Source organism: Aquarana catesbeiana, linkage group LG12 (assembly GCF_042186555.1).
Source record: "Aquarana catesbeiana isolate 2022-GZ linkage group LG12, ASM4218655v1, whole genome shotgun sequence".
NCBI classification, from domain to species: domain Eukaryota; kingdom Metazoa; phylum Chordata; class Amphibia; order Anura; family Ranidae; genus Aquarana; species Aquarana catesbeiana.
The window spans coordinates 18,803,441-18,831,265 of record NC_133335.1 but is presented as its reverse complement, the minus strand read 5'-3'; the positions used below and the strand labels follow the sequence as shown (position 1 = coordinate 18,831,265).

At 43.5% G+C, this 27,825-nt stretch overlaps 1 protein-coding gene across 1 annotated transcript in view; it reads left to right on the top strand.

The window, feature by feature from the left end:
• KIF3B (kinesin family member 3B) overlaps positions 1-26,744 on the top strand; it is a 28,652-nt gene extending 1,908 nt beyond the window's left edge. Inside the window, exons 2-9 of the mRNA XM_073607289.1 lie at positions 9,695-11,151; positions 12,791-12,892; positions 14,197-14,319; positions 16,936-17,054; positions 17,138-17,251; positions 19,216-19,321; positions 21,326-21,504; positions 26,487-26,744. Coding sequence (XP_073463390.1) covers positions 9,754-11,151; positions 12,791-12,892; positions 14,197-14,319; positions 16,936-17,054; positions 17,138-17,251; positions 19,216-19,321; positions 21,326-21,504; positions 26,487-26,574 — 2,229 coding nt within the window. The 5' untranslated portion in view covers positions 9,695-9,753 and the 3' untranslated portion in view covers positions 26,575-26,744. The remainder of the gene's footprint in view (positions 1-9,694; positions 11,152-12,790; positions 12,893-14,196; positions 14,320-16,935; positions 17,055-17,137; positions 17,252-19,215; positions 19,322-21,325; positions 21,505-26,486) is intronic.
• The last annotated feature ends 1,081 nt before the right edge of the window (positions 26,745-27,825 follow it).

Here is a 27,825-nt window from a genome sequence, read left to right as displayed (position 1 = left end):
GAGATGTATACATTGTATATAGAAGATCCATCATAGAGATGTATACATTGTATATAGAAGATCCATCATAGAGATGTATACATTGTATATAGAAGATCCATCCCACACACTCAGTATCATTGGAGAGGGGTCAGGGTACTATACAGTTATCAGAGTTGTCATACAGAAGTGTACAGATCATTGTGGCAGGTGGTCAGGATAGACCAGGACATCATAGATATGTATACATTGTATATAGAAGTTCCATCATAGAGATGTATACATTGTATAGAAGATCCATCATAGAGATGATCACATTGTATATAGGAGGTCTATCATAGAGATGTATACATTGTATATAGAAGATCCATCATAGAGATGTATACATTGTATATAGAAGATCCATCATAGAGATGTATACATTGTATAGAAGATCCATCATAGAGATGTATACATTGTATAGAAGATCCATCATAGAGATGTATACATTGTATAGAAGATCCATCATAGAGATGTATACATTGTATAGAAGATCCATCATAGAGATGTATACATTGTATAGAAGAACCATCATAGAGATGTATACATTGTGTATAGAAGATCCATCATAGAGATGTATACATTGTGTATAGAAGATCCATCATAGAGATGTATACATTGTATATAGAAGATCCATCATAGAGATGTATACATTGTATAGAAGATCCATCATAGAGATGTAAACATTGTATAGAAGATCCATCATAGAGATGTAAACATTGTATAGAAGATCCATCATAGAGATGTATACATTGTATAGAAGATCCATCATAGAGATGTATACATTGTATAGAAGATCCATCATAGAGATGTATACATTGTATAGAAGATCCATCATAGAGATCTAAACATTGTGTAGAAGATCCATCATAGAGAAGTATACATTGTATAGAAGATCCATCATAGAGATGTATACATTGTATAGAAGATCCATCATAGAGATGTATACATTGTATAGAAGATCCATCATAGAGATCTAAACATTGTGTAGAAGATCCATCATAGAGAAGTATACATTGTATAGAAGATCCATCATAGAGATGTATACATTGTATAGAAGATCCATCATAGAGATGTATACATTGTATAGAAGATCCATCATAGAGATGTAAACATTGTATAGAAGATCCATCATAGAGATGTATACATTGTATATAGAAGATCCATCATAGAGATGTATACATTGTATATATAGAAGATCCATCATAGAGATGTATACATTGTATATAGAAGATCCATCATAGAGATGTATACATTGTATATAGAAGATCCATCATAGAAATGTATACATTGTATACAAGATCCATCCCACACACTCAGTATGATATGATGGGGGCTCGGGGTATCATACAGATGTATACAATGTATCCATAACACCCATCATCTGTGTTGTGATGGATGGCCGAGCCTCACACAGTTGTTAACATTGCCAGGAGAATTAGGTGGACAGTTCTCTGCAGTAGATGACAACGACATGACATTTCATGTGGCACCTGCCATAGGGATGTATGTGCTGCCCCCACCAGGTGGGACATGGGAGGTGTGGGGACAATTTACTAATTGTGGGCACTGGTCTGCAGAATGAGGGAGACCTGACCACTATGTCTGGACTGTGTATCTGGATTGCAGATGGATGAATATGTAAATCAGGCCATACATGGTTCAGTTTTTTTTTTTTTCTCGTTCAGCCAGCTGATCTGATTTTCCCATCCAGACCTGAAAAAAACAATGTTCTGGCTGGAGTTCTGCTTTACATAAACGTTAGTGCTCCGCCTTGGTGGAGCTTTATTTGCTTTGATTGTTCTCTATCCCACAATGAAATCTCATACTGTACTGTTGTATTTGCTCTGTTACACCGATCCCAGATTATATCCTTCTCATTGTGCAGAAAATCAATACGGCATGTCACATCACAATATCAGAAATTATAGATTTGTATATCACATGTATTTTCTGGTTAGCCGGGCTGACACTTATGATTCCTTCTCATGACAGAATAGAAATCTCATTTGGCTGCGGGTTTTTGATTTTCCTTAGTAAATAAATGGAAGTTTTGGTTGGTCCGGCTGGTAGATGATAAATGAGGATGATGAGAGGTGGGATAGGTGTGTTCTCATATAGCCGTGATGTGTCACTCCGCTCCAGTCTGCACCCCAAATACTTGTGTATAGTCAATGTACAGTGGGGAAAATAATTATTCGATCCCCTGCTGATTTTGTAATTTTGCCCACTTACAAAAAAATGAAGGGTCTATCATTTTTATAATCGGTGTATTGTAAATGATAGAGACAGAATATCAACCAAAAATGCAGAAAAAACACAATACAAATGTTATAAATTGAGTTGCAGTTCAGTGAGTAAAATAAGTATTTGATCCCTTCCAACCAACAATAATTGTGGCTCCCACAGTCTGGCTACAGTATGTGCTCATGTGGTACACAGATTAGTCCTGTCAATGTAAGAAGGTGCTCCTAACAACAACTCATTATGTGTATAAAAGACACCTGTCCACAGAACCTCTTTTTTTTTTCATCCACACCTCACCATCATTGGCAAGACCAAAGAGCTGCCAAAGGATGTCAGGGACAAGATTGTAGACCTGCACAAGGCTGAAATGGGCTACAAGACCATCAGTGAGAAGGAGACAACTGTTGGAGTGATTATTCACAAATGGAAGAAATACAAAATCACCATCAATCGCCCTCAGTCTGGAGCTCCATGCAAGATTTCACCTCATGGGGAAGGGATGATCATGAGAAAAGCGAGGGATCAGCCCAGAACTACACAGGAGGAGCTTGTCAATGATCTCAAGGCAGTTGGGACCACAGTCACCAAACAAACCATTGGTAACACAATACGCCGCTAGGGATTGAAATCCTGCAGGGCCCGCAAGGTCCCCCTCCTCAAGAAGGCACATGTACAGGCATGTCTGAAGTTTGCCTATGAACATCTAAATGATTCAGAGAAGGATTGGGAGAAAGCGATGTGGTCAGATGAGACCAAAATTGAGCTTGACTCGTCGTGTTTGGAGGAAGAAAAATTACCCTAAAACACCATCCCTACAGTTGAGCACAGAGGTGAAAACATTATACTTTGGGGCTTTTTCTCTGCTAAAGGTACTTTGCCACATTGAGGGGGCCAATGGACAGAGCCATGTATTGTAAAATCTTGGATGAGAACCTTCTTCCCTCAGCCAGAACACTGAAGATGGTTCGTAGATGGGTCTTCCAGCACAGGTCGTGCAGTGAGGTCAGTGGCTGGTGAAGCACTGGCTAGTATCAGAACCAGATACACACAGGTTACATACGCCACGATCGTTAGAGCAAGAGCAATAATTCTGGCACTAGAACTCCTCTGTAACCTATAAAAAATTTTAAAGGGTGACACGTTGGGTATCTATTTACTTGGCGTAACATCATCTTTCACATTATACAAAAAAAATCAGGCTAACTTTAGGGTTTTTTTTTTTTTTTTTTAATTTTCATATTCATGGTACTGTTTTTTTCCAAAAACGCGTTTGAAAAATTTCTGCGCAAATACTGTGTAACATAAAAAGTTGCAACGACCTCCATTTTATTCCCTAGGTTGTCTGCTAATATATATATATATATATATATATATATATATATATATATATATATATATATATATATATATATATATATATATACATACATATATATAATGTTTGGGGGTTCTGAGTAATTTTGTAATTTTCTTGCAAAAAAAATGATGATTTTTACATGTAGGAGAAGAGTGTCAGAATTGGCCTGGGTGGCAAGGGGTTATTTACCATAAGTAAGTAATATACAAATAATTATTATATATTGTTTTTAAGGTAATTTACTATACTTTCAAAAACTGTACTCAAGCAGGTGGCTTAGTGGAAAAATTACTGAAGTTTGAAGTTATAACTTCCAACCAGTAATTTCACAGTAAATAGATAAATATTATATTATGTTTTAACATATAGCATAATAATACCATTGGTCCAAGGCTCCAAGCTGTCTATTGAGCTCAGTGCCTCTGACAAGAAGTGAGGAGAGGCACTGTGAGCTCATCATCTCAGTCTGCTGCAGAGTGTGCCAGCTTGTATTTAAACTGGCTGTTCCTGTATGTAGCTTCTGACAGGCTGCGCAAGAAACCCTGTATCTCCGGAACCGTAGGTGGCAAGAGCCCCAAATTTTGTCCAGTGGTGGGGTAGGACTTCAGCTACCTGTGACCCCAGGTCGCCCAGCTATAACCCTCGAAGCTCGATCGTTTGGTATTTTTTTTTGTTTCTTATGTTCATGGCAGTGGCCATGAATTCAGGCAGAGCCTCCTCTGACTGCACGTCCCTGGTCCAGCATGACAATGACCCAAAACCTCAAACTTACCACCAAGGCTCAGTGGCTCAAGAAGAGGCACATTAGAGGGTAAGTACACCTTTACAGAAGGCTTATTCTCCAAAACGTCCCCCGTCAGGAGGTACGTTTCGGAGCATTCTAATTGGTCGGCGCTGTCACATGGGCGGTGCCTACCAATCAGATTCCACATAGCCTGTCCTGTCAGCGGGGTAGAAGCAGAGAGAATGTTGAGGGGATTTCTAAGCCTCGGTCCGGTGAGGCGGCGATAGAACGGGAGATCGCCGCGCTACAGGTCAGCGGGACTGGGAGGGGGGGTGAGGAAAGGGGGTCCTGTGTAAGTTCATCTTCCTTCCACATATTTCTATAAAGGTGAACTTACACTTTAAATTCATGGAGTGGCCTAGCCAGTCTCCAGACCTTAATCCTATTGAAAATTTATGGAGGGAGCTGAAACTTCAAGTTGCCAAGTGACAGCCAAGAAACCTTGAGGATGTAGAGAAGATCTGTAAAGAAGAGTGGACCAAAATCCCTCCTGAGATGTGTGCAATCCTGGTCACCAGTTACAAGAAACGTCTGACCTCTGTGCTTCCCAACAAGGGTTTCTCCACCAACTACTAAGTCATGTTTTGCTTGGAGGATCAAATACTTATTTTACTCACTGAACTGCAACTTAATGTATAGCATTTGTTTTATGTGTTTGTTTGTTTTTTTCTGTATTTTTGGTTGATATTCTGTCTCTATCATTTAAAAAACACCTATGATAAAAATTATAGACCCTTCATTTCTATGTAAGTGGGCAAACTTACAAATCTGCATGGGATTAAATCAGTATTTTCGCCAATGTATACCTCTGTTTATAGCCAGTGTATACCTCTGTTTATAGCCAGTGTATACCTCTGTTTATAGCCAGTGTATACCTCTGTTTATAGCCAGTGTATACCTCTGTTTATAGCCAGTGTATACCTCTGTTTATAGCCAGTGTATACCTCTGTTTATAGCCAGTGTATACCTCTGTTTATAGCCAGTGTATACCTCTGTTTATAGCCAGTGTATACCTCTGTTATAGCCAATGTATAGTTTGTGCTATGCAATGTTTGCGTTTCACCGATCCTTCTTAGAATACAAGACTGTTAGTCGGACAACTCATTCAAACCAATGCACTCCCGGTGTGGCTCTTTTTTTGTTATCCTAGTTAATATAGAGACAGAGCAATTCCACTGAGCTATTGAGGCTCCCTCTAATGGGCTATCTACAGATCTCTACATTTAATAAACAGATAACTACATTGTACATACAAAGCCATTTCTAGAGATTCAAATCTTGTTCTTTTTCCTATAAAATTGGTTTTGACCAATAAGTGATATGCCTCTCAGGTGAGTATATTCACAAAGTCTCAAGCGCGTGCTAGCCCCTGCTCGCCACCGTGTATACCAGAGAAAAGAGAAAGTGTCCGCACACCTGATCCAAAAAAAAAATCCTTTATCTCCAGAATGGGGCAAACGGCACAGGAACTTGACAAGCTGTTAACGCGTTTCACACAGTTAGGTGCTTAATCAGAACATGGAGATTGTCAAGAGCACCACCTTATATACAAATTATTGCACAACACCTGTGTCAATCTGTGCTCTTCACCCCCTCCTGACAAACATTATCACAAAATTAGTCCCGGTTCACACTGGCGTGATTCCTGTGCGTGTTCCCACATTGCATCTAACTCGCGGGCAGTTCACACTTACATCTGCTAACCGCTGCGGGTGTCAATAGAAAGTTAATGACACCCCCAGATCGGATCGCAGAACGCAGTGCCAACTGTGGAATCGGATCGCATGGGTCTAAACACCCATGCGATCTGATTCCAGTGCGGACCAAAAAAAGGGTCCTGCACCATTTTGGTGCGAATGCAATGCGATTTTCAGCCAGACAAAATGTTGGCAGAATTTGCATGGTACAGACATCGCATGTGAACTGCACAGTAATGCAGTGCGAATCGTATGCAATGTCTGGCATTGCATAAGTGTGAACCCAGCCTTAAAATGCTAAAAGCATTTGACAGCTAAACACCAAAAAGGCAGGAAAAAAATAAATGTACAAACACCCATGAACGTTTATTTTTTGCTTGCCTTTTTGGTGGTATAGTTCTACTTTAAAGTGTTTGTCTAGTCACAACATTTGTCTTGGCCTTGGATAGAGCAGTAAACAGAACCCCCTATAGTCCCGTTGTGGAGACTTCCCCTCCTTTCCTGTCCTGGTGGCAACCTTGCATACAAGAAGAAGGTGGGGACACAAACAGTAAAAAAAAAAAAAATTTACTATTTATTCTTTCCCCGACCTGCTTTTTTTAACAGTTTGCAGCATCGTTGTGTCCCTGCTAGAGAGATTTCTCCTCACTTTCTGTCCTGTGACAACGAACTGGGGCACAGGAAGTGAGGGAAAATCTGAATGGTGCTACAACCTGCAAAACATACTTGGCAGGGTTCCTAATCATTCCCTACCTGGCCCACAATAACTCTTTGGCTGTGGATACACTTTACAGAAAATAAGAGACCACAGGAATGTATGATGTGCTGGTCAGGTTGAGAATACAGTAGTGGCTGCAGACATGGACCTGCTATAAATACACGAGGACCCTTCTACGTTCAGGCGTGTGTGTGGGAAATGGTGGCTTTCGGGATCATGGAACGTGTGAAGCTGTGATGGATTCCATGCCTCTCCTGAGTGTGAAAAGATCAGACAGCTGTGTTTGCCTTGGCAGGGTCGGGGTCACCAACTGGAGTACAGAATCCAACAGGCCCTGTATGTGTTTAGGTGAACGGTGAGACGCCGCATTGGTGCTGTAACATAGCTATGCAAGGGCAAACAAATGTACAACAGATATAAAAGACACAAATTAAAGCAGAACTAAACCACTCATAAACGACATTTCCCCCGCCCCTCTTCTCCACTGCCATTAAAAAAAATCTAAAAAAAATGGTGCATGTGCAGATGCACTGCTGGTCTCTTTCAGGCATTTGGGAGCTACAAGAGACCAGTAATACACGTGCATCAGAGTTTTGTGCACGTGCACAACTGCCACCAGCTTCTGGCAGATAGGCAATATAGCGCCCAGCGGCATTTGTGCCCATCAAGGTCTGTTTTAGGCGAGGAATGCCCGCCAGGGTCTGTTACAGGAGGGGAATGCCCATTAGGGTCTGTTACGGGCGGGGAATGCCCGTTGGGGGTCCATTATGGCTGGGGAATGCCTCCTGTTACGGGCGGGGAAGGCCCATTAGGGTCCGTTACAGACGCAGAACGCCCATTGGGGTCTCTTACGGGCATGGAACGCCCGCCTGGGTTTGTTATGGGCGGGGAACGCCTGTCTGGGTCTGTTACGGGCGGGAAACGCCCATTGGCGTCTGTTACGGGTGGGCAACTCCCATGGGGGGTCTGTTACGGGCCAGGAATGGCCGTTGGGGTCTGTTACGGGCCAGGAATGGCCGTTGGGGTCTGTTACGGGCCAGGAACGGCCGTTGGGGTCTGTTACGGGCCAAGAATGGCCATTGGGGTCTGTTACGGGCGGGGAATGCCCAACTGGATCTGTTACGGACGGGGAATGCCCAACTGGGTCTGTTACAGACGGGGAATGTCTGTCTGGGTCCGTTATTGGCGGGGAACGTCCGTTGGGGTCTGTTACGGACAGGGAACGCCCGTTTGTGTCTGTTACGGATGGGGAGTGCCCGTTTGTGTCTGTTACGGACGGGGAACGCCCGTTTGTGTCTGTTACAGATGGGGAACGCCTGTTTGGGTCTGTTACGGACGGGGATCGCCCGTTTGGGTCTGTTAGGGACAGGGAACACCTGTTTGGGTCTGTTAAGGACGGGGATCGCCCGTTTGGGTCTGTTAGGGACAGGGAACACCTGTTTGGGTCTGTTAAGGACGGGGATTGCCCGTTTGGGTCTGTTAGGGACAGGGATCGCCCGTTTGGGTCTGTTAGGGACAGGGAACGCCCGTTTGGGTCTGTCACGGGAGGGGAACGCCCGTCTGGGTCTGTCACGGGAGGGGAACGCCCGTCTGGGTCTGTCACGGGAGGGGAACGCCCGTCTGGGTCTGTCACGGGAGGGGAACGCCCGTCTGGGTCTGTCACGGGAGGGGAACGCCCGTCTGGGTCTGTCACGGGAGGGGAACGCCCGTCTGGGTCTGTCACGGGAGGGGAACGCCCGTCTGGGTCTGTCACGGGAGGGGAACGCCCGTCTGGGTCTGGTATGGGCCAGGAACGCCTGTTGGGGTCCGGAAATTTAATGAAAAAATGCCCAGGCAGAGGTGATTTTAGTGAACTCTGAATGCCGATACAAAAAGTCAGGTCAAGCATTGCCCTGCCCTCTCCTGCCTCTCAAGCCTCCCTAATGAAACGCTAATGCGATTGGTGGTCTCATTGACCAATGAGGAGGCTGTTTTTTATATGGCCCTACTATATCTGATCTCTTCAGTGGTCGTTGAGTTCAATTTAACAATACAGGGAATGGATGGGGCAAAGCTTGACTCCTGCGTAAAGAGTGAAATTTTACATATAAGTCCAGCTGCCTACATCCATAGATCTGATCATTTGGACATGAAGGTACCTTGTTCATGAATTTATTTATAATATAATGAGTTATAATTAGCCAGGTTTGCTTTAAATTGATCTGATGGCTCTTAATTTGGACTAATAAGATCTTGAATCTTAAATGAATTTACCCCAATGCAAGTATACATATGATAAACCTTCAAATGTAATGCCTTTTGTTGCATGCTTTTGTATATTGGAGCTGATCGGTTTTATTATTATATGAATCAGGACGGTGCAATGAGGATTTATCTATCCATGCCCCCCCCTCCCTCCTCCTGCATCATCTGCTCTGACCCACTTTGCCAACACACTGACCTTGATGCATGCAGCATGCCAGCAAGGAGCGCTTGCTGCTCCAGTGACAGATGTGCTGCGGGAATCCGAACATCCCACAAATATCAGTTTTCGTAAATAAGCCACAGGCTTTCCAGAATCTAATACAGGGAGACGTCTCCATACTGAGAATTTTATTATTTGCAATGTGAAAATATGAATGTTACTTAAAATAATGTGGTAACTACTGGTTGACAGTTGAGAAGTAACAAGCATTCCATAATAAAAGTACGTAGAGGTGAGCCTTAATTTTTATGCATGCTGGAAAATGTTTATAAGTTATGAGAAGAAAAATAATTTATTTCTAGAGCTTTATTTACAGTAGCTATTTGGGGGAATGTTGGTAAAACAGCTCTTGAGATTTTCAACCTAAACTTCCAGCTGAATCCTTTATTTTTGCTTGTTTTTCATGTAGGGTGGTAAATAGATAACCAGAGAATTATCCTAGAGGGTGCCAGATTGACCGCACCAAAGATGTCAAAGTCCAAGAGCTCGGAGACTGTGAGGGTGGTGGTGCGGTGCCGGCCTATGAACAGCAAGGAAATTGCCTCCGGTTTTCATAAAGTGGTTGACGTGGACGTGAAGCTCGGGCAAGTGTCGGTGAAGATACAGAAAGGGGCCGGTAATGAGTTGCCAAAAACATTCACGTTTGACGCAGTTTATGACTCTAACTCTAAGCAAGTGGAGCTTTATGATGAAACTTTTAGGCCGTTGGTAGATTCTGTCTTGCTAGGCTTTAATGGAACCATCTTTGCCTATGGCCAGACAGGAACTGGGAAGACTTTCACAATGGAAGGACTACGAGGTGATCCTGAAAAGAGAGGTGTAATACCAAATTCTTTTGAACACATCTTCACCCACATATCCCGTTCCCAGAATCAACAGTATTTGGTAAGGGCTTCTTATTTAGAAATCTACCAGGAAGAGATCAGAGACCTTCTTCCCAAAGATCAGTCGAAACGTCTAGAACTTAAAGAAAGACCGGATACTGGTGTCTACGTCAAGGACCTGTCCTCTTTTGTCACCAAAAGTGTGAAGGAAATAGAACATGTCATGAATGTTGGCAATCAGAACCGCTCTGTAGGTGCCACCAACATGAATGAACACAGCTCCCGCTCCCATGCCATCTTTATGATCACTATTGAGTGCAGCGAGATCGGTTTGGATGGCGAGAACCACATCAGAGTAGGAAAACTCAATCTGGTGGACTTGGCTGGCAGTGAACGTCAAACAAAAACTGGAGCCCAAGGCGAACGGCTAAAAGAAGCTACAAAAATTAATTTGTCTCTCTCGGCACTAGGAAATGTCATATCTGCCCTTGTGGATGGCAGAAGCACACACATTCCCTACCGAGATTCCAAGCTTACTAGGCTACTGCAGGACTCATTGGGTGGCAATGCCAAAACCGTTATGGTGGCCAATATTGGACCTGCCTCCTATAACGTGGAGGAGTCCCTCACAACTCTACGATATGCCAATCGTGCCAAAAATATCAAGAACAAGCCTAGAGTGAATGAAGACCCCAAAGACGCATTACTGCGGGAGTTCCAAGAGGAGATCGCAAGGCTAAAAGCACAGCTGGAAAAGAGGGTGGTGGGGAAAAGACGAAGGAGAGGAAGGAGAAGGCCTGGGGTAGATGGAGCAGCAGATGATGAAGAAGACGGGGACTCTTATGAAGGAGAAGAAGATGGTGATGACAAAGATTACTGGCGGGAGCAGCAGGAGAAACTCGAGACTGAGAAGAAGGCCATTGTCGAAGATCACAGTTTGGTGGCAGAAGAGAAACAGAAGCTTTTGAAGGAGAAAGAGAAAAAAATGGATGATTTACGGCGAGAAAAAGAGGCTATGGAAATGCTGACGTCTAAAGTCAAGGTAAACCTAACCAGTAGCATCCAACTGTGATTAGATATGCAGGCATTCCATATCTGCTAAAAGTTTATTCTGATGAAAGATCTTTCCATAAACATACATTCTTAGACCAAATAAGTGTGCATGTTTATGGATTAGGAGGGAAAGGGTTGATAAGACACCTCTGGTGCCAACTTATGTTGGGAGCAATTAACTTTGAAGATCCAACTGGTCAATTAAATTCTTCCTTTGAGAAGGATTGATATTAGATTGTCATTAAATACAACTACTGGGTCACAACTAATGCATATGGCCTCAGCTAAATTTACCATTTGCTGTCTAGTCTTATTGGTTTTCAATAAACCATACATAATGGTTCTGGTAATGGTTGGTATCTATAATGATATAGATACCAACTTATTTATGCTTTTTCAGCTATTTATCCCATTGATTGTTATTAAATATCGTGCATAGGTAGCCATCATCTTCTACCCATAGGTTCCCAAATTCCCTGTTTATGTAGGATAAGGCCTAATAATTAGAAATCTTATTTAATGAGTGTTTTTGAATAAAGAACACGTTGCTGATTGGATGGTTTAAACATCTATGCTTTGTTCTCCACAGAAGGAATAAAAAACTTCCTCTTCCTATAGAAATAGTTGTATTAGCTTAGAACGTGGGTCTCCAGACTTTCTAAACAAAGGGCCAGTTTACTGTCCTTCAGAGTTAAGGTGGGCTGGACTGTGGGTATCAGGAGTAAAAAAGGCCCCGACGTCAGTGGGCATAAACCATGCCCTATCTTTGGTGTCAGTGGGAGGAATAGGGCCCCATTCTTGGTGTCATTGGAAGGTATTGTGCCCCATCATTGGTATCAGTGGGAGGAATAGTGCCCCATCATTTGTATTAGCAGGAGGAATAATGCCCTATCAGTGTCAGCGGGAGGAATAGTGTCCAATCAATGGTATTGGTGGATGGTATAGTGTCCCATCATTGGTATCAATGGGAGGAATTCCCTTATCTTTGGTGTCATTGGGAGGAATTCTGACCATTCATTGGTGTCAGTGAGGGGGAATTATGCCCATTGTTGGTATCGGTGTATGAAAACAGTGCCCCAAAGGCTGGATAAAATCGAGCAAAGGGCTGCATCTGGCTCCCTGGAGTGCAGTTTGGAGACCACTGGCTTAGAGTTTGGCCAATAGTGTGTATTATGGGACAGCCCTTCTATCTCATGCAGTGAATAAAATATTGCATGTCAGGCAGGAGAGCAGTGAAGAGGTTGTCCAGTAGCTCTCATGTTTGTAGCAGGGAGGAGATAGCTATCCTAGGGAGGGATGCGGAAGGTTAGATAGGAAATATATGTTTAGGGATGCTCAAATATACTGTACTGTACGAGTGACTGGAGCATAGATGTAGGCCAAGTGTGTCAATAAAGGCAGCTTATTAAAGCATTTCATGATTCAGGGACTGTGAACCTTATAAATGCACAGATCCTCTGTACAGCTTCATTTTGATTAGGTTCTATTTGGTAATAAACATCCATGACCTGTGTCTCCACCATTTTCTAAAAAAAAAAAAAAAAAAAAAAGATCCAAAATTGATTATCTACTTTGGCTATGATGTAAATGTTGCACTGTATTCATCACTAATGAATCTACCTTTGCAGGCCATGGAAAGTAAGCTTCTTGTTGGGGGTAAAAACATTGTTGACCATACCAACGAGCAACAAAAAATCCTCGAGCAGAAGAGGCAAGAAATTGCTGAACAGGCAAGTGGCAGGTGTTTTAAAGAGACAGGGTCATATTTTTATTAACATTTGTTAAAGCTTCAGTGTATTGGCAATGGATCCAATATTTTAAAAGAAGATATATGTAGGAAACCACTTGTCCATCCATCTCCTGACTGACTTTACGTACACATAATGAACAGATGATGGCACCTTTTTCTTTATTAACTTATAAAAATTTGCAAATCGGCAAGGCACAGGAATGAAACCTCTTGTAGGTTTCAAACACAAATGTGCCAGTTCATAGACTTTAGAGCAGTGGTGGTCAACGTTCTTGATATGGGGGGCCTCAAGTGTGACCCCCAACATCACCAAAAGGCTGTACATAAAATTCAGTGCATATACAGTGTCAGAGATAGCAGACATACAACAGGATATATTTCAAAACTATGGGCATGATACAAGAGATGGCTGTAGACTGGACATAATACAGAAGATAGTCAGTGATTGTGCACATTAAACAAGAGATGGTCAGAGACTGCGGACATGATACAAGAGCTGGCCAGAGACTGGGAACATGATACAAGAGCTGGCCAGAGACTGCAGACATGATACAAGAGATGGCCGGAGACTGCGGACATGATACAAGAGATGGCCGGAGACTGCGGACATGATACAAGAGATGGCCGGAGACTGCGGACATGATACAAGAGATGGCCGGAGACTGTGGACATGATACAAGAGATGGCCAGGGACTGCGGACGTGATACAAGAGATGGCCGGAGACTGCGGACGTGCTGCAGGAGACTGTGAACGTACTATAGGAGTTGGAGACTGAGGACATGCATCTGGAGAATGCCATCTTAAAACATATTACATGAGACTGCTAGAAATCAATATTATATCAGGGCAATGGGGAAACAAATTAGCAGAAGCCCCAGGGGCTGCACAAAAAGTACCAAAGGGCCACACGCAGTCCCCTGGCCACAAGATGAGCACCAGAGGTCTAGGGCCAAGGCATTGGTCACATGGTCTATGCCAATGTAGCTTAGTGGACTGATGTTGAGGCAGAATGAGCCTTTTTTGAGGATCTACAAAGACACTGATCCTTTCCTTTGCAAGAAACTTTTGTAGCAATTGTCATGAAGCAGAACTGAAACAATTGATGGACAAGGGTCTTTTTTTTAATTAATTTTTTTTTTTTTACTACTTATGTTAGTATAGATTTACTGTAAAATGTATGTGCCAATATGGTTCTACTTTTGTGCCATTCCTGATTTTAATGTTCCTTTTTGTATGAAATAGACATTATAGCTCCAGGTTTAATGTGTACATTGGTCATTTAGAAACGACGAGAACGAGAAATGCAGCAACAAATGGAGAGCCGTGATGAAGAGACTTTAGAGCTAAAGGAGACTTACAGTTCTTTACAGCAGGAGGTCGATATAAAGACCAAGAAATTGAAAAAGGTAAATTCCCGAGGTGCATTACCTTTAGTTATTAACACCGTATTGTGAAGGCGGATGGTTCATGTCTGCTTGTGTCCTTTGCTTCTGTGTTGCTGCTGTTTGCCTATTACTATGGCAGAGTGGACCTTTCAGTAATTTTTAAAGTCTGCATGAATACATTTCTGACCATGTCATTATATACAGCAATGATACAATTTGTTATTATTAAGGCATCCTTGCATTTTAGTTAAGTGGCTTTGCCTAGGCTGAGATGACATCATCAGTCTGCTGCAGGCAGGAGAAAACGTTTCCTCAGTCTCCTCTTCCCCAGTAAACACTCCAGGCACAGTTCCACCAAGGATAGGGGTTCTGGATGCTGGGGACTCAACACAGGTAGGAAGGTAGCAACATCCTCGTGGTTGCTGATTATGGGTTGACGTCCACTTCTAGGGCTTGATTGCTATGGGGATGCTTTTCGTGATCAACTCTTTCTCAAGTCTTGAGAAAGGGTTGATCCTGAACTGTGCCACCATATCTGCGATGACACTGCTGTCTTCCATCCTCTGGTGGGTCTCCGGCTCCCAATTCTTTTTTTTTTTTTTTTTTTTTTTAATTTTATGTACTGCTCAATTGAAAATCTAACTGAAATCTTTTAGTGGGGGGAGTTTAAATCTAAAAAATAAAATAACGCCGTTGCAAATGTGTACACACCCTCTTATAACTGGGGATGTAGCTGTGTTCAGAATTAAGCAATCACATTCAAACTCATGTTAAATAGGAGTCAGTACACACCTACCATCATTAAAGTTCAGCTATTCTAGTAGGTCTTTCCTGACATTTTCTGTCGCATCCTACAGCAGAAGCCATGGTCCGCAGAGAGCTTCCAAAGCATCAGAGGGATCTCATTGTTAAAAGGTATTAGTCAGGAGAAGGGTACAAAAGAATTTCAAAGGCATTCGATATACCATGGACCAGTAGAAACATGACAAAGTATGGGCCCCTTGGACCACTACCTGAACTATCTTAAGGGGTGGGTTTTGTTTATTATCTATAATTCTCTTTTCTTTTTCTAAATTGTCTGTTTTTTAGTTATATGCCTTGTAAGTGGTTAACTATACAGGATTATGCTCTTTTCCCGTTTTCTTGTGTGTAATCCAAGCATTTTGTTTTGTTTCTACGTCAATTTGTATGCTCTGTTTCACCCTGTATAACAACAATAAAGCACCTTTTTGATTGTTAAAAAAAAAAGATATACCATGGAACACAGTGAAGACAGCCATCATCAAGTGGAGAAAATAAGGCACAACAGTGACATTACCAAGAACTGGACGTCCCTCCAAAATTGATGAAAAGACGAGAAGAAAACTGGTCAGGGAGGCTGTTGCCTACAGCAACATTAAAGGAGCTGCAGGAATATCTGGCAAGTACTGGCTGTGTGGTACATGTGACAACAATCTCCCGTATTCTTCATATGTCTGGGCTATGGGGTAAAGTGGAAAGACGGAAGCCTTTTCTTACCAAGAAAACATCCAAGCCTGGCTAAATTTAGCAAAAACACATCTGAAGTCTCCCAAAAGCATGTGGGAAAACATGTTATGGTCTGATAAAACCAAGGTTGAACTTATTGGCCATAATTCCAAAAGATATGTTTGGTGCAAAAACAACACTGCACATCACCAAAAGAAAACACCATACCCACCGTGAAGCATGGCGGTGGCAGCATCATGCTTTGGGGCTGTTTTTCTTCAGCTGGGACAGGGGCCTTAGTCAAGGTAGAGGGAATTAAGAACAGTTCCAAATACCAGTCAATATTGGCACAAAACCTCCAGGCTTTTGCTAGAAAGCTGAACATGAAGAGGCATGAACATCTTTCAGCATGACAAGGAACCAAAGCATACATTCAAATCAACAAAGGAATGGCTCAGCCAGAGCCCAGATCTGAATCCCATTGAAAATCTATGGGGTGATCTGAAGAGGGCTGTGCACAGGAGATGTCCTCGCAATCTGAAAGATTTGGAGTGTTTTTGCAAAGAAGAGCGAGCAAATATTGCCAAGTCAAGATATCCCATGCTGATAGACTTATACCCAAAAAGACTGAGTGCTGTAATAAAATCAAAAGGTGCTTCAACAAAGTGTTAGTGTAAGGGTGTGCACACTTCTGCAACCATATTATTTGTTATTTTTTCATTTTTTACTTCCCTCCACCTAAAAGATTTCAGGTTGTTGTTCAACCGAGTTGTACAGTTTATAGGTCACATTAAAGGTGGAAAAAGTTCTGAAATTATTTATCTTTGTCTCATTTTTTATATCACAGAAACCTGACATTTTAACAGGGGTGTGTAAACTTTTTATATCCACTTAACGCACTAAAAGTGTGCCTGATGTGAGAGATAATGTATACCTAGAAGTGTTAGATTACACATTGTTAGCTTGTTGCACCTAACATGAAAACATGATGATGGGCCCACCTTAAGAGTTAGGTGTGCCAGTCCAATCTTAGAACAACCTTCAGTTATAAACTGATTTTCCAATCTAGGTATCAGGAAAGCAGCATAGGGGATTTGGATTTGTGATTCTGGATTTCATATACGCCATGGATGATCTATGCTTATGATCTTTATCACCTTCCTTTTACAGCTGTTTTCCAAGCTGCAGGCAGTTAAGGCGGAGATCCACGACCTGCAGGAGGAACACATAAAAGAGCGCCAAGAGCTGGAGCAGACGCAGAACGAGCTCACTCGAGAGCTGAAGTTAAAGTAAGCATTTATTGTAGAGAATACCAACGAACTCAGATCATTGCATGGTCCTACTCCCGGTATAACGATTTCTTACATCGCAGGCACCTCATCATTGAGAACTTCATTCCTATGGAAGAGAAAAATAAGATGATGAACCGCTGCTATTTAGAGGAGGAGGAGGATCAGTGGAAGCTTCATCCAATCAGCAGACTGGAGTAAGTATTGGATGCCTACACTTACTGGGGATGGGTATTCTGCCTTCCGATGTGCGTACAGAGGCATCTTTTTCCTTAAAGTGATATTAAAGTCTTGTTTTTTTTTTTCTCTAAAAAGAACAAACCTGTTATACTTACCTTCTCTGTGTAGTGGTTTTTCACAGAGCAGCCCCGATCCTTCTCTTCTAGGGTCCCCCGCTGGCGCTCCTGGCCACTCCCTCCTGCCGAGTGACCCCACAGCAAGCAGCTTGCTATGGGAGCACCCGAGCTGTGCCACTGCTCTGTGTGTCCATTTAGATATGGAGCTGCTGCTGGGGCCCACCCCCTCTCTCTCCTCATTGACTTTGACAGCAGCAGGAGCCAATGGCCGCTGCTATCTCTGCCAATGAGAGGGGAGAGTCCTGGACAGCCGAGGCTCACGTGCAACATCGTTGGATCGAGATGGGTCTCGGGTAAGTATTAGGTGGGCTGAGAGGGGCTGCTGCACACAGAAGGTTTTTTTATCTTAATGTATAGAATGTATTAAGATTAAAAAAAACCTTCAGCCTTTAGAACCACTTTAAGGCTGGGTTCACATATGTGCGAATCGGATTTGAGTTTCCCTGCATCCAATTTGCATGACATGCGAGCGTGACCGGCTCTCAATGGAGCCTGTTCACACATGTCTAGGGCGGCCGCGGTCCGCATTCCAAAATGGTCCTGTGTGTGAATATGGGTCCGGTTCAGGTCCGAACGGGAACGCATGGGACCCCATGCTGGGAACTGCGGCCACACATATGTGAACCCGGCTTGAGACTGAGAGAACTACACCACAACCACTTCTTTTGTATGAATGGTTGTTAAAACCATCTTGAGTTATTCCCTTTTGTGTTTCATTTTCTGTTTTTAAACTAGCCAGATGCAGCTTGGACCCTTTTGGTTTTGTATGTTTTTGTTTAGATTGAAGTCAGTTAGTAGACATGTGCAGTTCGTTTCAGTCCGAATCTAAATTCGGACGCATTTTTGGTTATTCGGAGGTTTGGACGTATTCGAATCTCCGAATGACAATGGTAACAAATTTCATTGAATTTTGTTTAGTTTCATTTTGTCAGTTTTCTAACGAATTCCAAATTTTTGGAACGATTCGAATTTGCATCAGTCAGAAAATTATCAACTGATTCGAACTCTGTGTGAAGAATTGCAGGTTGTTAACCTATTCATGCTGCCGCGCACATATATGCACCCTCTCGGCGTGTGGGCCTTCACGCCGAGTGGCCGCATATATGCGGCTCTGTGTGAAGAGCGCGCTCCCAGCACGGTTGCCGATGGTTACCGGAAAGCGCCCGATGCATACTAACGGTCGGGAGCTTTCCAATCATGTGACCACTTTGACAGCCAATCACAACGGTCACATGACCCGTATGTCTGCCTTCCAGCTTTTAGAACCCTTAAAGGACCTGCAGGCGGTCAGCGGAAAGGGGTTAAGGAGCGGGCCTGGAAGCCAGCCGCCACATCCTTAACAACCGATAAATCATCAGCTGCCGCCAGGCTTCCCCACCGACAGCTGAATTTAAACAGAATTGTCGGCAAATCTCATCGGAAAACAAAGGAGGCCCTCAGATCCCACCCTCTCCCACCACCCATGTGAATGAGTATGGGTTACATAGTAACCCTACTCAAAAAAAAGTCAAAGTTAATAAAAACACAGCACCAGTTTTTGTCAAGTCCATTATTAAAATAAAAACATAACAAAAAAAAAACATAAAGGAAAAAAAACAAAAGACCCCGCCCACCAAGCACAAAAAGTCTACCAATTAGTAAAAAACAAATAAGGTTTAATTTAAAAAAAAAAAAAAAAAAAAAAGGTTAAAATTTCCATCCTAAGAAATTGTTTGTTCTTTTTGGATGTGGGTAAAAAACTTTTTGCTTTCACATACTGATCTGTGCACTACACTTCTGGCACACCTTATCTTCTCTCTGTCTAGAAATCAGCAAATGATGAGACGGTCCGTGTCCGCCATTGGCTACAAGAGACCACTGAGTCGTCACGCAAGAATGGCGATGATGGTCAGGCCCGATCCTCGATACAGGGTAAGGCCGGATCGGTGTCGCCTTCTAAAAAGATCCATGTCTATTCATTTCAGTTGTGAATCAAACATTGCCTCTTCAGAATTAATAAAGAGGAACTGAATGCTGAATGCCTTGCCCGAAAAGACAAGCAGAGGGCAAAGTCATTAGTATTGCCTATGGTCTCCCTGCCGCTGATCTTCCCCCATTACTGCCTTACCATGTCTTTTTCTTCATTGTGTTTCTGTGTGGGGCGGCCATCTTGGTAGAGGCAGGGCTTTGCTTCCTCATGATAAAACCTCCAGCAAGGAGAACAGTGAGCAGTACAGTAGTGACATCACTCCAAATCTGGTGAGACTAGCAGTCAGAGGCAGCAGTGCCTTCCGTCTCACACTTTCGGTGGATTTTGGTCACCTCTGTGTTTTTTTTTTTATTTGTTTGCGCTATAAACAAAAAAGACCAACAATTTTGGGAAAAAAAACATATTTCTCACTTTCCGCTATAAAACACATTCAATAAAAAAAAATCAAATTTCTTCATCAATTTAGGCCAATATGTATTCTGCTACATGTTTTTGGTAAAAAAAAAAATCCCAATAAGCGTATATTGATTAATTTGCGCAAAAGTTATAGCGTCTAAAAACTATGGGATATATACTGGAATTTAAAAAAAAAAATTTATACTAGTGATGGCGGCGATCAGCGACTTAGCAAGACTGCGATATTACGGGGACAGTCTGACACTGACACTTTGTGGGAACCAGTGACACTAAGGCTCGGTTCACACTGTCGTGACTTGGGATCCGACTTGTGAGACCCCAAGTTGCGTGACATGTGAAATCCCATGTTAGTCAATGAGAGCTGTTGCAATACGTACTGCTGAGGTTGCTCCGACTTCCGAAAAGGTTCCTGCACTACTTCAAGGTCACTTCTATCCGACTTGTACCCATAGACTTTGATGGAAGTCGCCTCCTCATCATAATTGATGTGATTTAGATCCGACATAGCAGGAAGATTACACAGGCATTCCTTTGCTTCAAAGTTGCTTCAAGTCGCCTGGCAAAGTCGCACTGTAAGTTGTGGCATTGTGAACCAAGCCTCATACAATAATCGGTGTTAAAAATATACACTGTCATTGTACTAATGACACTGGCTGGGAAGGGGTTACAAATCTAGGGCGATCAAAGGGTTAACTGTGTGCCTAACCAGTGTTTTTGTGTGCTACATTTTCTAGGGCAAGTGATGGATTTTACTCCCTGCTTTGCATGGACACAAAATCCATCAATTCCCCTCTGCCTTGTTTACATAGGCCAGTGTTTCTCAAGGCACCCCCAACAGGTCATGTCTTCAGGATTTCCCTCAGATGAAAGAGCTGTGATAATTACTAAGGTAGTGAAACTGATCAAGTCACCTGTGCAAAATAATGGAGAGCCTGAAAACATGACCTGTTGGGGTGCCTTGAGGACTGTAGTTGAGAAACACTTCTTGACATAGGCAGAGCTCCGCGGACAAGTGTGCGGACAATTGGCGGGTGCCGGCTGACATCTATTGACCAGCACCCGCTGATTGGCTTGTGCTGTGTCAAATCACAGCACCGCCACAGCGCCGTGGTGGGCACCCCCTACCTGGAAGTGCCCACTCATGTACTAGGTACGTCATATGGCAAAGAGTGGCCTTCCTACCACAGTATATGTACAATGGGCAGTCCGCAAGTGGTTAACCCAGGGATCTAGTTGAAGACAAAAAAAGCATGATGCTAGGAGGAGAGAGCAGAGTGATGGTGAGATGAGTGTATTAGTGTGCTATTTCACTGGTCAGTCATGGGCTGGGAGAGAGGACAAGACCTGTAGCAGTGAAAGGTAAGGTCTTCTCCTCTGCCAGACCTGTGTTGTGCTACATGGCAGAGCTGTGTAAATATCAGGACTACATAGTTATACAAATGCTTTGGCAAGTAAAACGTCTCTCATCTATGCATTTCATCTGTGTATGTAGCTGTTTGCCCGGTTTTCAATAAAAAATAATCTTTCAGGCCGAGAACATTGTTCTGCTGGAGCTGGATATGCCAAGTCGTACGACTCGGGATTACGAAGGTCCAGCAGTGGCTCCCAAGGTCCAGGCTGCGCTGGAAGCTGCTCTTCAGGACGAAGATGACATCCAAGTTGACGCCTCGACATTTGAAAGCATGGCCAGTAAAAAGTCCAAAGCCAGGTAAGCACAGGTCTGCTGGAAAATGATTCTCAAGAGGTGTGTGAATGGAGGAGTAACGTAATAAAGGGCTAAAGTGATACGTTTAGAGGGTCTGCAGGAAAGACTAAAAGTGAACCGGTCAAGAAATTGGTTTAAAGCTGACCTCTGGCCTTCCCTTCAGTCTTGCACAGTTGTACCGTCTTCTCTCCTGATTCCACTGCACACTGTGAGCTTCTCACATCTTCTTCAGGTAGGACCTGTCTCATTTCCTGGCTGGAGGACGTCCGGCATCCCTTTTCATTTATTGGATTTCACTACGTTCAATAATGCAGCCTGCGGGCTGTTCAGACTGCGTGTGCACAGTGCGAGGTCTACTTCTCTAGCTAGAGAATGAGAAAGCACACTGCATGGTCTCCTTTCCATGGCTACTTGCCCACCGTCCTATAGTAGATTTACTGCTACAGGGTGGCCATTCTGTGCAGAATCACGTGTGTGTGTGTGCATGTGTGTGCATGTGTGTGTATGTGTGTGTATATATATATATATATATATATACATATATATATATATATATACACATACATACACACAATCAGCAACAACAGGTGTAGTTAGGGCAATGTCAGGGTGGGTTCCCAATTTATCCACCAAATTCAGATAAGGACAAAAAACGGGACAATTGCTCCAATGCTGCAATCCATTTACTGAAAAAGTTCAAAAATACAAACTTGTAATGCCAATATACGCTACTGCAGTTACGAACATCACTGCTCTTCGTCAGGCACCTCCTCGTCCGTGATAGGGGAACAGTTTCCCAGCAGTGAGTCAGTGTTCAGTGTTCCGCCTATCACGGACGTCCTCTCGTCCTCATCCCACGGACGAGGAAGAGAGGATGTCCGTGATAGGTGGAACACTGACTGCTGGGAAACTGAGTGTTCTGCCTATCACAAACGAGGACGAGGCGCGGCTTTTGTACACTTGATGGCTGTCGTCTGACTGCATGACACAAGCTGATCAGGTAGGCAGATTGGCACAGGGAGGCAATGGACACAGGGCAGGCATGCAATGGACACAGGGCAATGGACACAGGGCAGGCATGCAATGGACACAGGGCAATGAACACAGGGCAGGCATGCAATGGACACAGGGCAATGGACACAGGGCAGACATGCAATGGACACAGGGCAGACATGCAATGGACACAGGGCAGACATGCAATGGACATAGGGCAATGGACACAGTGCAGGCATGCAATGGACACAGGGCAATGGACACAGTGCAGGCATGCAATGGACACAGGGCAGGCATGCAATGGACACAGGGCAATGGACACAGGGCAATGGACACAGTGCAGGCATGCAATGGACACAGGGCAGGCATGCAATGAACACAGGGCAGTGGACACAGGGCAGACATACAATGGACACAGGGCAATTGACACAGGGCAGGCATGCAATGAACACAGGGCAGTGGACACAGGGCAGACATACAATGGACACAGGGCAATTGACACAGGGCAGGCATGCAATGAACACAGGGCAGTGGACACAGGGCAGACATACAATGGACACAGTGCAGGCATGCAATGGACACAGGGAAGGCATGCAATGGACACAGGGAAGGCATGCAATGGACACAGGGAAGGCATGTAATGGACACAGTGAGGCATGCAGCTGCAGATGGGCATTGTTGACCCTCTTTTTCCACTTACAGTAGCTGCTGCATTTCTCACCCTCGGCTTATAGTCGAGTCTAGTGTAGATTCAGCCAATGTTCATAGAAACAAATACAAGTCATAGTCTCTATTCATTCCGTTAGGATATAGAGACTGTAACTTGTTAATCCACCACACCTCCCTTTTCTTTAATTTAAGTAAGTATCCTGTCACCCCCTCTTCTGTTCCTAAAAACTCCCTCCAGTACCATAAAGCAAAGGTCAGAATCCTGATGTCCCTGTTCTAGGAAATGTCGGGATACTGGCAGACTGGGTTGTTTGTGTCTGATTGTACTTCTATGTTGGGCTATTCTGTCCTTGATTTTTTGAGTTGTCTCCCCAACATAATTCAGTTTGCAAGGGCATGTGAGGTAAATCACATACGAGGATTAACATGTGTGAAAACCATTTATTAGGACCTTTTCCCCACTAGAGGGGTTTTTTATATATATATATATATATATATATATATATATATATACACACACACATACAATGCATCCGGAAAGTCTTCACAGCGTTTCACTTTTTCCACATTTTGTTATGTTACAGCCTTATTCCAAAATGGATTAAATGGATTATTTTCCTCAAAATTCTACAGACAATCCCCCATAATGACAACCTGAAAGAAGTTTGTTTGAAATCTTTGCAAATTTATTAAGAATAAAAAACTAAATAAATCCCATGTACATAAGTATTCACAGCCTTTGCTCAATACTTTGGTGAAGATCCTTTGGCACCAATTACAGCCTCAAGTCTTTTTGAGTATGATGATACAAGCTTGGCACACCTATTTTTGGGCAGTTTCTCCCATTCTTCTTTGCAGGACCTCTCAAGCTCCATCAGGTTGGATGGGGAGCGTCGGTGCACAACCATTATCAGATCTTTCCAGAGATGTCCAATCTGGTTCAAGTCTGGGCTCTGGCTGGGCCAGTCAAGAACATTCACAGAGATGTCCCGTAGCCACTCCTTTGTTATCTTGGCTGTGTGATTAGGGTCATTGTCCTGTTGGAAGATGAATCTTCGTCCCATCTGAGGTCCAGAGCAATCTGGAGCAGGTTTTCATCAAGGATGTCGCTATACATTGCTGCATTTATCTTTCCCTCGATCTAGTCTCCAAGCTCCTGGTGCTGAAAAACATCCCAACGGCATGATGCTGCCACCACCATGCTTCACTATAGGGATGGTATTGCCCAGGTGATGAGCAGTGCCTGGTTTCCTCCAGACAGGATACTTGCTATTCAGGCCAAAGTCTTCAATCTTTGTCTGGCCACTCTACAAAACAGGCCTGATTGGTGGAGTGCTGCAGAGATGGTTGTTCTTCTGGAAAGTTCTCCTCTCTCCACAGAGAAATGCTGGAGATCTGTCAGAGTGACCATCGGGTTCTTGGCCACCTCCCTGACTAAGGCCCTTCTCCCCCGATCGCTCAGTTTGGGCGGGCAGCCCCGCTCTAGCAAGAGTCCTGGTGGTTCCAAACTTCTTCCATTCACAGATGATGGAGGCCACTGTGCTCATTCAATGCTGCAGAAAATTTTCTGTACCCTTCCCCAGATCTGTGCCTCTATACAATCCTGTCTCGGAGGTCTACAGACAATTCCTTGGACTTCACGGCTTGGTTTGTGCTCTGACATGCACTGATAACTGTGGGACCTTATATAGACAGGTGTGCGTCTTTCCAAATCATGTCCAATCAACTGAATTTATAAACAGGTGGACAATCAAGTTGTAGAAACATCTCAAGGATGATCAGTGGAATCAGGATGCACCCGAGCTCAATTTTGAGTGTCATGGCAAAGGCTGTGAATACCACATCAGATTTTTTATTCTTAATAAATTTGCAAAGATTACAAACTTCTTTCGTGTTGTCATTATGGGGTATTGTCTGTAGAATTTTTGATAAGGAGAGAGGCTGGACGGAGCCCTGCCTATTATTATACAGGATTTATATAGCGCCAGCAGTTTGCGCAGCGCTAATGTAAACAATGCAGAGCTCCGTCATGTCAGCAGGGATGTGCTGGATTTTGTTTCCCTGCAAAGCACATCCCTTAGTGAAAGCACCACTCTATGTTCACAAAAACACTGGCTAGGCACACAGTTGACCCTTTGATCTCCCTGGATGGTAACCCCTTCCCATCCAGTGTCATTAGTACAGTGACAGCATTTTTTTAGCACTTGGTATTGGTATTTGATCTCCTCTGCATTTTTTATTTTTTGCGCTACAAACAAAAAAAGAGCGACAATTAAGACCGAAAAAAAACAATATTTTTTACTTTCTGCTATAAAACGCCTCCAATAAAAAACATGTAAAAAATCAAATTTCATAAATTTAAGTCAATTTGTATTCTGCTACATATTTTTGGTAAAAAAAAATCCCAATAAGCGTACATTGATTGGTTTGCGCAAAAGTTATCGTGTCTACAAACTATGGAATATATTTATAGATTTTTCTTTTTTACCAGTAATGGCGGCGATCAGCGACTTATAGCGGGACTGCGATATTGCGGCGGACAACTACTATCTATGCAATACAAATCTATGGTGTGAACTGACCCTAACTGACAATTTGTGGGAACCAGTGACACTAATACAGTGATGTGTGCTAAAAATATGCACCGTCACTGTACTAATGACACTGACTGGGAAAGGGTTAACATCAGGGGCAATGAAAGGGTTAACTGTGTGCCTAGCCAGTGTTTGTGTACTGTGGGGGAGGAGCTTTTACTAGGGGAAGGCATTGATCCACGTCCCTGCTTTGGAGGAACACAGGATGAATGCCTTCCCTACTGACAGAACAGTGATCTGCTTTGTTTACATAGACAGATTGCTGTTCTGCCTGTGTAACGAGTGATCGGCGGGTGCTGGTGGACATCAAGTCCCACGGGGCCTGCTGATCGGCTCCCGCTGTGGGAGAGAGTTGCCGGCGGCGCACATGCGCGCCCCCAGACCCAGAAGTGCAGGATCACATACTAGGTACATGATCCTGTGCAGGAGTATACAGTATATGGTCAGCAAGCGGTTAATAAATGGCTACACTTAGGTGGTGGCGCCCTCTTTTTTTATATATCAATAAGGCCTCCTAACTGCCTGTCAAATGCTTTCTAAAGGGTGATTCAAACGCAGAATCACTCTTCAGAGACAGAAGCAAGTGTGAACGAGCCCTAAAAGAACCAGAGGCTGACTCGGCCTACAAGGCTTCATCTACAAATAAAATATCACTTTTGAGTGGACTGGCTCTGTTAATTTATGAACAATATTCTGACCTTCTACATATTCTTTCTCTGGTATTTCCAGGCCTAAGACTGGAAGGCGGACCGGCCCTTCCCCCAGCCCTTCCGGATCCTCGCACTTCCCCCAGACAAGGGGCCTGGTTCCAAAGTAAAGCGAAGCCCAGGACCAGGTCCGTGGACTCCTGACATGAAGTATTAGGACGGACAGAGTAGATGGATGAACTTTACATACGTAACATGAAGAAGACCTGACTCGGCACCGGAGGATGAGACTGAGGCCTCCACTAACCAAACTCTAGAAATAAATTTCTCAATGCTGGAATCACTTGCGCTTTCTCAGGCCAACAGTAGAATTTTTTTGGTGGGTCAGAATAACAATCGTAAGTGACGGTAATACGTCTAGTACCTAACTCTAGTAGATGTGGTAGCACGTTCTCGAGGCACAAGATCAGGCTTTCTCCGGCCTAAAACTGCGTGGATAGGTGTGCAGGACGTCCGCTTAGAGTGCACACAAGGGAGTCGGCCATGTTGTGTTCCAAACTAATATTCAGTAACCTCAACTATAAAGAATGTCGAGTCCTACGCCTCTGATGTCACTAAGTCTTAGCCTGCTGATAGGCCGTACGTCAGCTCCGCACATAACGTGGCCACCTCCATCTTGTGTAGTACAGCCTGTACACTTTAAAACTTTATCGACAAACGGAAGAAGAGTTTACCGCTAGATACAACTCGGGAGTGTGGTATGTACACACCTGATGTGTTTACATACAGACTCTACTCTCTGCACTGATCTCTGTACCCTAACATGTGTTTATCGGTATTTATATCATTTTTTTATGACTTAGATGTATATTTAGTCTTCTTTTATAATGTAAATTAGTGGTTTTTGTTTTGTTGGAAGGCTGCTTCATGCCGTCTGATGGTGACTTTTATCCCTGCGTCATTACCCAGTAACACGTTGTGCTGAGCTGCTACTGGCTGAGGACGGTTCCAAACTCAGCGCCATGCGGTCATCAGTCCTGTTGACTGGATTCCATCCAGGCCAGATCTCTTTTAGATTATGGAAATTGTCAGTCATTAGGCTTTGGGTGTTTTTTTTTTTTTTTTATGTTTTGGACAGGGCATGGTTAAAATACATGTCAGGTTTATTTTCGGGGAGACATCCCTAAAACCGAAGTCTAGCTTAAAGAAAAAAATAAATAAAAAAAAAACTCTCGCCGCAGTACTCCCCTCTTCTATGCCGCAGCCCCCCACACCATGGTCCAGGGCCGCTTTGGGTTGAATGACACCCAGTGCCGCTTTGGGTTGAATGACACCCAGTGCCACTTTGGGTTGAATGACACCCAGTGCCGCTTTGGGTTGAATGACACCCAGTGCCGCTTTGGGTTGAATGACACCCAGTG